Genomic DNA, 12,196 nt, shown 5'->3' on the forward strand with positions numbered 1-12,196 from the left:
CCGCACACACTGCATCCACTTTACCCACACCCCGCACACACTGCATCCACTTTACCCACACCCCGCACACACTGCATCCACTTTACCCACACCCCGCACACACTGCATCCACTTTACCCACACCCCGCACACACTGCATCTACTTTACCCACACCCCGCACACACTGCATCCACTTTACCCACACCCCGCACACACTGCATCTACTTTACCCACACCCCGCATCCACTTTACCCACACCCCGCACACACTGCATCCACTTTACCCACACCCCGCACACACTGCATCCACTTTACCCACACCCCGCACACACTGCATCCACTTTACCCGCACACACTGCATCCACTTTACCCACACCCCGCACACACTGCATCCACTTTATCCACACCCCACACACACACTGCATCCACTTTACCCACACCCCACACTGCACCCACTTTACCCACACCCCACACACACACTGCACCCACTTTACCCACACCCCACACACACACTGCACCCACTTTACCCACACCCCACACACACACTGCATCCACTTTACCCACACACACACTGCATCCACGTTACCCACACACACACTGCATGCACTTTACCCACACCCCACACACTGCATCCACTTTACCCACACCACACACACACACTGCATCCACTTTACCCACACCACACACACACACTGCATCCACTTTACCCACACACACACACTGCATCCACTTTACCCACACACACACACTGCATCCACTTTACCCACACCACACACTGCATCCATTTTACCCACACCACACACACACACTGCATCCACTTTACCCACACTGCATCCACATTACCCACACCACACACACACTGCATCCACATTACCCACACCACACACACACACTGCATCCACTTTACCCACACCACACACACACACTGCATCCACATTACCCACACCACACACACACACTGCATCCACTTTACCCACACCACACACACACACACTGCATCCACATTACCCACACCACACACACACACTGCATCCACTTTACCCACACCACACACACACACACACTGCATCCACTTTACCCACACCACACACACACACACTGCATCCACTTTACCCACACCACACACACACACACTGCATCCACTTTACCCACACCACACACACACACACTGCATCCACTTTACCCACACCACACACACACACACTGCATCCACTTTACCCACACCACACACACACACACTGCATCCACTTTACCCACACCACACACACACACTGCATCCACTTTACCCACACCACACACACACACTGCATCCACATTACCCACACCACACACACACTGCATCCACTTTACCCACACCACACACACACACACTGCATCCACATTACCCACACCACACACACACACACTGCATCCACTTTACCCACACCACACACACACACACTGCATCCACTTTACCCACACCACACACACACACACTGCATCCACTTTACCCACACCACACACACACACACACTGCATCCACTTTACCCACACCACACACACACACACTGCATCCACTTTACCCACACCACACACACACACACACTGCATCCACTTTACCCACACCACACACACACACACACTGCATCCACTTTACCCACACCACACACACACACTGCATCCACTTTACCCACACCACACACACTCTGCATTCACTTTACCCACACCACACACACTCTGCATTCACTTTACACACACACACACACTCTGCATTCACTTTACACACACACACACACTCTGCATTCACTTTACACACACACACTCTGCATTCACTTTACACACACACACTCTGCATTCACTTTACACACACACACACTCTGCATTCACTTTACACACACACTCTGCATTCACTTTACACACACACACACTCTGCATTCACTTTACACACACACACACACACACACACACACTCTGCATTCACTTTACACACACACACTCTGCATTCACTTTACACACACACACTCTGCATTCACTTTACACACACACACTCTGCATTCACTTTACACACACACACTCTGCATTCACTTTACACACACACACTCTGCATTCACTTTACACACACACACTCTGCATTCACTTTACACACACACACTCTGCATTCACTTTACACACACACACACACACTCTGCATTCACTTTACACACACACACTCTGCATTCACTTTACACACACACACTCTGCATTCACTTTACACACACACACTCTGCATTCACTTTACACACGCACACTCTGCATTCACTTTACACACGCACACTCTGCATTCACTTTACACACACACACTCTGCATTCACTTTACACACACACACTCTGCATTCACTTTACACACACACACTCTGCATTCACTTTACACACACACACTCTGCATTCACTTTACACACACACACTCTGCATTCACTTTACACACACACTCTGCATTCACTCTACACACACACACACACACACACACTGCATTCACTTTACACACACACACTCTGCATTCACTTTACACACACACACACACACTCTGCATTCACTTTACACACACACACACACACACACTCTGCATTCACTTTACACACACACACACTCTGCATTCACTTTACACACACACACACTCTGCATTCACTTTACACACACACACACTCTGCATTCACTTTACACACACACACACACACACACACTCTGCATTCACTTTACACACACACACTCTGCATTCACTTTACACACACACACACACACTCTGCATTCACTTTACACACACACACTCTGCATTCACTTTACACACACACACACACACTCTGCATTCACTTTACACACACACACTCTGCATTCACTTTACACACACACACTCTGCATTCACTTTACACACACACACTCTGCATTCACTTTACACACACACACTCTGCATTCACTATATATATATACAGTGATACCTCGGTTCACGAACGCTTCTGTTCACGAACAACTCGGTTCACGAACAGAAAAGTTCGTAAAAATATGCTCCGGTTCACGAACTCCGCCTCGGTTCACGAACGCAAGCCGCGGCCATTTTAATGCTAATTTCAGGCTGTCACATGGTCGGGACTTCCTGTAGGAAGACCGTGGAGAGAAGAAGCAAGAATAAGAGACACAGAAAGAAGTACTCTGCAAGCATTATAAGTGATTATACTGTATTTTATCACATACAGTACATACTGTACACAGAAAGAAGTACTCTGCAAGCATTATACAGTACAGTAAGTGATTATACTGTATTTTATCACATACAGTACATACAGTACACAGAAAGAAGTACTGTACTCTGCAAGCATTATAAGTGATTATACTGTATTTTATCCCATACAGTACATACTGTACAGTTCACTGGACACCCAATATGGCTCCCAAGAAGCATAGTGGAAAGAAGAAAGTGCGGAGCAGCAATAAAGGTGACAAGAACAGCAATGCAGGTGACAATGTGCAAAGTGGAAATGCAAGTGACAATGTGCAAAGTGGAAATGCAAGTGACAATGTGCAAAGTGGAAATGCAGTTGACAATGTGCAAAGTGGAAATGCAGTTGACAATGTGCAAAGTGGAAATGCAAGTGACAATGTGCAAAGTGGAAATGCAAGTGACAATGTGCAAAGTGGAAATGCAAGTGACAATGTGCGAAGTGGAAATGCAGGTGACAATGTGCAAAGTGGAAATGCAAGTGACAATGTGCGAAGTGGAAATGCAGGTGACAATGTGCAAAGTGGAAATGCAAGTGACAAGAATGTGCAGCGCAAGCATGGTGGCAAAAAGAAAGTGCACAGCAGTAGTAAAGGTGACAGCAAGGTTGTGAAGAAAATAACCATTGAGCTGAAGAAGGAAATTATAGAAAAGCATGACCGTGGTATTCGTGTGACTGATCTGGCTTCGGAGTACAAGATGGCAAAGTCAACAATTTCGACTATTCTGAAAAACAAAGCCGCCATCAAAGGAGCTGATGTTGCAAAAGGAGTAACAATGTTAACCAAGCAGAGGACACAAGTGCTGGAAGAGGTGGAAAAACTTTTGTTGGTGTGGTTGAATGAGAAACAGCTGGCAGGTGATAGTGTAAGTGAAGCTATGATCTGTGAGAAAGCCAGGAAATTGCACAGTGATTTACAGCAAAGAAGCCCCTCTACAAGTGCAGCAAGTGACGAATTTAAAGCCAGTAGAGGGTGGTTTGAAAAATTCCGCAGGAGAACTGGCATCCACAGTGTGATTAGACATGGTGAGGCTTCCAGTTCTGACAAGGCCGCAGCAGAAGCTTACAAGTTAGAATTTGCAGAATTCATGAAGACAGAAGGATACGTCCCTCAACAAGTGTTCAACTGTGATGAAACAGGGCTCTTCTGGAAAAAAATGCCGAACAGAACCTATATCACACAGGAGGAAAAGGCCCTACCAGGGCACAAGCCCATGAAGGACAGATTGACCCTTTTGCTGTGTGCCAACGCAAGCGCCGATCTGAAAATTAAACCACTACTGGTGTACCATTCTCAGACCCCTCGTGCATTTAGGGAACAAAATGTGAACAAGGCCAGACTGCCCGTCATGTGGAGAGCCAATGCCAAAGCTTGGGTCACAAGGCAATTGTTTATGGAATGGCTGCACGAGGTGTTTGCACCCACCGTCAGAAAATATCTTTCTGATAACCAGCTGCCTGAAAGGTGCCTTCTTCTGATGGACAATGCCCCAGCACACCCTCCAGCCTTGGTGGATGATATGGATGCTGAGTATGACTTCATCAAGGTAAAGTTCCTCCCCCCCAACACAACACCACTTCTGCAGCCCATGGACCAGCAAGTCATCTGCAACTTTAAGAAGCTGTACACAAAGGCGCTCTTCACTAGGTGTTTTAATGTCACTTCAGAGACATCCTTGACTTTGAAAGAATTCTGGAAGAAACATTTCAATGTTGTCCACTGCATTAACCTCATTGACAAAGCCTGGGAAGAGGTCACTTCCCGAACCCTAAGTTCAGCCTGGAGGAAACTGTGGCCAGAATGTGTCGCTGAACGTGAACATGACTTAGAAGGGTCTGATGCAGAGGTAGTGGAGGAAATTGTGTCCATGGGCAAGAATATGGGTCTGGACGTTGATGGTGCTGATGTGGAAGAGCTTGTTGAGGAACATAGGGAGGAGCTGACCACGGAAGAACTTTATGAACTCCACAGTGAGCAGCAGAAGGCACTTCTTGAGGAGCATTCCAATGAGGAGGAAGAAGAAAGGGAGGAGGTTAGCAGTGATGCCATAAAATCCATTATGCAAAAATGGAATGAGTGCCATGATTTCTTTGAAAAGCACCACCCCAACATTACTGTCACAAACAGAGTGTTAAATCTCATGAATGATAATGTGGTCTCTCATTTCCGGAGGGTTATGCAGCGCAGAAAGAGACAAGTGACATTGGACAGATTTTTCAGACAAACTGAGCCTGCAGCTAGGAGACAAAGGAGAGAGGAAACCCCTGAAGAAGATCTCCCTGATGTCCTTATGGAGGGGGACTCTCCCCCCAAACAATAACTGCCTCCCACCTTACTGTCCTCTCTTAATAAATAACTACAGTATACTGTACTTTACTAATGTGTATTGTCATTTGTTTCATATTTTTGGGCTTCAAAAACCCCCCAAAAAAAGTCAGCACGGATTAACCGGATTTACATTGAACCCTATGGGAAAATGTGCCTCGGTTCACGACCAATTCGGTTCGCGACCAGAGTCAGTTCACGAATTAAGTTCGTGAACCGAGGTATCACTGTATATATATATATATATATATACACATACATACACACACTACACACAAACTCATTGCATTCACTATACACACTACACAAATACACACTGCATCCTCTAGACAAACACACACAGCTCCCCTGTCTAAACACACTGCATCCACTACATGTGGCATGTATATTTTGTGCGTTTACCTTTAGAAATAGTTTATTTTTTCAAAATGGTAAATGTACAGAATATCAGCAAGTTATCGGCTATCGGCCTGAAAGTTCACAGATCATCGGTATCGGTTCTAAAAAAAAAAATCAATATCTGTCGATCCCTACTATTTATATGACTGTTAATTACTTAAACACAATTTTTAGTTACTGTGAGTGCACACGACTCCCCAGAGAAGCTGACAGATCATATCTTGCTGAGAGATGTACACCAATGCCATGGGAAAAGAGATGGAGATCTGCCAGGCTCTCTTGCAATGCACTCCCTCTCTGTGTGAAACTGTGACTGTAATTACCTACAAAAATGCCAACTACACAGTTAGCAAAACAATATCCAAGGCAAAGGTTGCGCCCTTTCCCAGAGTCAACGTGTTTGCTTAAAGTTTCCCGAAATATCAGAGGGTGCCTCCCCAAATGTTAGAATAATAAGCCTGCATGGCATGGGGGAGGGGCTTTCTCACTCTCTCATCTGACAATGTCACAAAGCCCCGCAGGATGCAAGAGGTTAACCCGACCAGGAAACACATCAATGGCAGACGGTGGCTGAAGCTGCATGAAAACAAAAGTCTGCTTAGGACACCACACAGGTCTGGTCTCCAAGCAAATAAACTGTGCTGTGGATTGCACAACACCTGAAGGAGACTACCGAATTCTGTCCAGGGAGAATTACATCATTACAATCAAACACCCAAACATATGCAGCTATATCCATAGCTGGCCTATTTATAATGTTTGGAAGCTTGCCGAATGCAAGAGTACGCCTGTGCCTGGTTGTCAGATCTACTTTGTAATCATCAATAATATTAATATAGCGTATATCATTGTACTATGACATATTTTAAGAGCACACAAACAAGAGTACGTCCCATTTATTATTTCACTTGAAAATAATGATAGTCCCTACTGGAGAGGTTTGAGTTTGCTGGTCAATGCTGCGAGATCTTATCACTGCTCTGTGTCTAACTGCACAGGCAGTGACGTGCCTCTGGCGCAGTCGTTGCTTTTAATGACAGAAGGAGGTAAGCTGGCACAGAAAGAAACACACTAAAAAAGGAACAAGCTGCTTGGAAGAGGAAATGCAGGCACTTTTACATCAAAGGACCAACGATAACAGCAGATGTTCGAATTATGGGAATTCAAAGGGGGAAAGAGAAAATCATATCCCTGTACTGAGAAAACAATCTTACCCCTGATCGCAAGGCAGATTTGCAGAAGAACCCAAACCTCCTGCTTTCATGACTGGCAGAGAAGTCCGTACACCCTGTACCCAACACATATTAGCAGAGGAATACAAGGGTAAAAAAACAAAAAACAAAACGGTTCTTGAGCCCATGACAAATAAACCTCGTCAAAGCCCCATGATTGGTCCCTCACAAATTCCACCCGTTTCCATCTGCACTGCGATATACGCTTCTACATACATAAAGACACAGGCTCACTGCTTGATACTTACAGACAGACACACACACACACACAAACACAGGCACACTTGGATACACACAGGCACAAGCGCATAAAGGCACACAGGCAGACAAGCTACACTGACACACATACACACACAGGCATTGGGAAAACAGACAGAAGCACACTATAATTCCCCCCCACTTCTCCTCCCCTCAATATACCTGGCTGTGATTTGTGGTAGTTTGGCGAGCTGGTTACATTTTGCAGGGCCGACAGCTGCAAGTCTCTCCCTCTATAGCATGCAGAGTGAGAAAGAGGAGGCAAAAAGCCGCTGGACCTGCACTCCTAGACCTTGAACCTATTCACCTAGACACTATTTCTCCAATGACTTGCTATTCACATAAATCTCCCGGTCTCCTTGTTGAACCCAGGCCGACAGGACATCACTACGTTAACTCTGCTGCTTCTGCTCAACAGGGAGACTGATACAAATAAGGCATGGATTAGGGGGCTCCACTTCTACTCCGTAGCTGAAAGACAAGGGTTACAGAGCCCCAATTTGGGGGCTGAGGCCCACTTTCGCACCTCCACCAGCCATGTTTCTTTGGATACTGGCAAAAAGAACCTACAAACTCTTAGGCTTGCAGAGGAACAGACAAATTCTTACTCACGTTACAGCCTGATGGAAGAACCCATAACCTTCTATCTCCAATATAGACTACTTTATATACAGATTGGCAGAGGAACGTATATACAACATTCCCAGAACAGACTGGCACAGGATAATATACCGTATATACTCGAGTATAAGCCGACCCGAATATAAGCCGAGGCCCCTAATTTTAGCCCCAAAAACTGGGAAAACTTATTGACTCGAGTATAAGACTAGGGTGGGAAATGCAGCAGCTACTGGTAAATTTCTAAATAAAATTAGATCCTAAAAAAATTATATTAACTGAATATTTATTTACAGTGTGTGTATATAATGAGTGCAGGGCGTGTGTGAGTGCAGGGCGTGTGTGAGTGCAGGGCGTGTGTGAGTGCAGGGCGTGTGTGAGTGCAGGGCGTGTGTGAGTGCAGGGCGTGTGTGAGTGCAGGGCGTGTGTGAGTGCAGGGCGTGTGTGAGTGCAGGGCGTGTGTGAGTGCAGGGCGTGCGTGTGTGTGTATATGAGTGAGTGCAGTGTGTGTGCATATGAGTGCAGTGTGTGTGTGGGGGTGGGCATTTTATTAATTAATTATTTTAATATTTTTTTTTAATGTTATTATTTTTTTTAGGCTACTATTTTTTTTCTTTTATTATTAATTGTATTTTTTTATGTTATTATTTTAATATTTTTTTTATGTTATTATTTTAATTTTTTCTTTTATTATTATTATTTGTTTTATTATTAATATTTTTATTTTTCCGTCCCCCCTCCCTGCTTGTTAGCTGGCCAGGGAGGGGGGCTCTCACTCCCTGGTGGTCCAGTGGATGGGCTGTAGGAGGGGGCTGTCAGGAAGCTGTAACTTACCTTCACCGCAGCTCCTGTCAGCTCCCTTCTCTCTTCTCCGTCCGTGCAGCTCCCAGGTCAGCTCCCTCTGCAACTCTCGCGGAGCGTTGCCACGGTAACCCGTGGCAACGCTCTGACCCCGCGGCTCTCGCGAGAGTTGCAGAGGAAGCTGACCTGGGAGCTGCACGCACCGGAGAAGAGAGAAGGGAGCTGACAGGAGCTGCTGTGAAGGTAAGTTACAGCTTCCTGACAGCCCCCGGTCCATGTCTGTATTATGGCAATGAAAATTGCCATAATACAGACAACTGACTCGAGTATAAGACGAGTGAGTGTTTTTCAGCACAAAAAATGTGCTGAAAAACTCGTCTTATACTCGAGTATATACGGTAATCTCCTTCTCCAAACACAGACCAGAAAAGGTAAACATATATTGCTTCCAATATAGCATGGCAGAGGTACCCAAAGAGTCTGATAGAGGAACAAACACTCTGCTCACACAGAAAATCGGCATGGCAGCTCATGACGTGCAGCTCCCAATTAAAGATATGAGAACAGCCCTGCTTCAAGTACAGATTAGTTTGGCATGCATACCTTTTGTGCCTGTGTAGGCTCCGTAAGGACCAACGTGAACAGGCCAAGACATACTTCTTCATGTTGAACGGCTCCTTTGCACACCTACATTACAAAGACACAGTTATCGATAAGCAGCATAGCATATGCAAAAGTGAAATTCCCAGAAAACTAATACCTAGGTTAGTTTGTAATGTTTTATGAACAAATTAATCAATTTAAAAGGTACCAGTCACGGTAACACAACTTTTAATAAAATGTAATCTATAAAATTTCTATTTATTGTGACAGTCAATGTGTAGTGTATATATATATATATATATATATATATATATATATATATATATATATATATATATATATATATATATACATATACATACATACAAAAGACATTGTCCCTCACTGTTCAACTAATTTTCAGCAGAGACCTCCATGCCAAGGTCTAGAGGAATCCTTTAACATTATAAGTACATATATGTATTTAACAGAGCTCAAAAAAACACTATTATTTGCATGGGAGGGACCAATGTGACAAGGGACAGGGTCATTTTTTTTTTACATTTTATTTACAGGTAGTTAGTTTTATTGTCCCTGGGGTGAGGTGGGTAGGAAGGGCGTTTTTCTTTTATTGTGGGTGACATGGGACCCCATGTCACCTGTGGGGGGGCGAGGGGGCACAGTAGGTCCTCCATTACATTGTCACTTAGGGCCCCCACCCGCCGGTCATGGGTGGGGGCACAAAAGGCCGCTCATGGTAGGGGCTGGCAATAGGTACCACCTGTTATCATTTAAGGCCCCCAACCGCCACTCATGGGTGGAGGCCAAGGGGAACCCTATGTCCCCTGTTTAGTTTAATAGCCCCCACTCACAGGGCATTTATCGGAAGAGGGGAGGGATCGTGGCTGCTCACTGTTTAGTATACATGCCCCTACTCACAGCATAGCGAGTAGGGGCAGTCTCCCTTATTTACTAATATGAAGTACATTTTGGTCTTTCAGCCTTTTGGTAGATAGATCACGGATTTAAGGAGATTATTATTCCACAGGAAGTGGGTCAAAGCTGGTCAAACGTAAGAAAAAAACATAAGACAAAGTAGTCTTTACTTTGTCTTATGTTTTAAAGAAAACTAGATCAGATAGAAAAAAAAAAACAAGAACAGATCCTGAGAGAAGAGGAAGCGATTGGGGAAAGGTAAGTTCAGCAGGACAGTGCCGCTTTAACTTTGTAGAGAACAATAATCACTATTTTATAGATATACCCCCATGAATACATGCATGCATTTATCAGCGGTATATCCTAAAATAGACTTTGCTTAAAGCTGCAGTTCTTATTAACGGTTGCCATTGCAAAAAAAAACACAAAAAAAACAGTGAAGCTTCTGAACCGTGCGCGCGCACACCTGATCAGAGGTTCCAAGTAGAGTGTGCCTGCCTCTTCCGTTAGTTCAGGGGAGCTAACAGGAGGAACCAGGCCTCTGTTGCTGTCCGATTGACAGCCAGGGAGTGGTTCCATAATTTTATTATAAAAGTGTTGATTTCTTGCAGAAATCCATCCTTTAATAAACTGGGGTAAAAAAAAAAAAAGGATATGCCTCGCCTATAAAACACTTCAGCAGTCTTTCCAGCCCAATCCAATACTTCTCCGTAGAGACGTATAGGTGGGCCCTCCTAAACACAAGTGGCACTTACTGCCCTTTGCGAACTGGATCCCTCTCACAGAGACGCATTACCCTCATGCTTTTATATGGTAAGATTATGCTGAATGTGATGACACCAAAACGAAGGATTTCAAAAAGACAAGTTGACAGTCAGTAGAGGCGTTCTTGAGACAAAAAGTAAACAGTGCCGCATGTCTAAAATGGCATTGCGTTACATAAGCAAAATGGTTACTTTAAAATCATCTGCAGCAAATAAAAATCTAGACACACAATATATCAATGTTTTGTAATACTAATACTTACATAAGCGTTAAGTGCGTCATTTGCTTCTCTTTCCGATATACCATTTGTCATGGACATTACCAAGCCCATGCATCTCTCAAGTCTCTGAAACAACAAAAATTAAAGCAGAGGAGTCAGGTTTGTAATCACGGGCAGCCCCCCTAAATGTTTTAAGGTAAGTGGTCCTTATAGTCACCATTTGCACGTCACTGTGAAATAAAAAAGCAAAAATCAAAACTCCCTGGATAACCTCACATTACATGTGTGTAAAAAAAACAATAAAAATAAAAATAGAACAGTCATTGGGCCAAAAATTCCTCGTATTTATTTGTTGGTGAAAGATTTGTATTTCAATTCCTCTTGGAGAACTTGAATTGTTGATCTTTCACCGGCAAATATATTTGGGGAATTTATGTCCCGTGACTGTTCTCAATGTAGTATACTTTCATTTCAGGAATGCGACGTTATATATCGATCTATTAAAACCAAATCCAAACCAAAAAACATTGGAATACACATTCTAATAACGTGTCTGTAGCTCAGAGTATTGTGGATTTATGTCACATCAAGATGGCATGCAGACCTACTAAAAAAGTACCACTATTTTTAATGTACATACTTTGTTTTAATTCTAAAAGAAGAATTTAAACGGAACACTGTGTCTTTTCCCAATGTATTAAGTTCACACACTGCCTAGACACAGTACTTGAGCAATGATTAAACGTTTTGCACTTTGCCTAAACCTGCCAGTCGTCGTTTAAATTGCCTGAACTTGCTTTTAAACAGTCACTTTCATTTAAATACGAGTAGACTACACATTTTGGTTTAA

General features: G+C 44.0%; 1 protein-coding gene across 2 annotated transcripts in view; it reads right to left on the minus strand.

The window, feature by feature from the left end:
• Positions 1-12,196, minus strand: part of INTS3 (integrator complex subunit 3) — a 70,970-nt gene that overhangs the window by 38,870 nt on the left and 19,904 nt on the right. For both annotated transcript variants that reach the window (XM_063440112.1, XM_063440111.1), the window contains exons 2-3: positions 11,389-11,472; positions 9,447-9,530 (exon numbers count right to left, since the gene is read on the minus strand). In XM_063440112.1, coding sequence (XP_063296182.1) covers positions 9,447-9,530; positions 11,389-11,472 — 168 coding nt within the window. The remainder of the gene's footprint in view (positions 1-9,446; positions 9,531-11,388; positions 11,473-12,196) is intronic.

Source organism: Pelobates fuscus, chromosome 13 (genome assembly GCF_036172605.1).
Source record: "Pelobates fuscus isolate aPelFus1 chromosome 13, aPelFus1.pri, whole genome shotgun sequence".
Taxonomy (NCBI): Eukaryota; Metazoa; Chordata; class Amphibia; order Anura; family Pelobatidae; genus Pelobates; species Pelobates fuscus.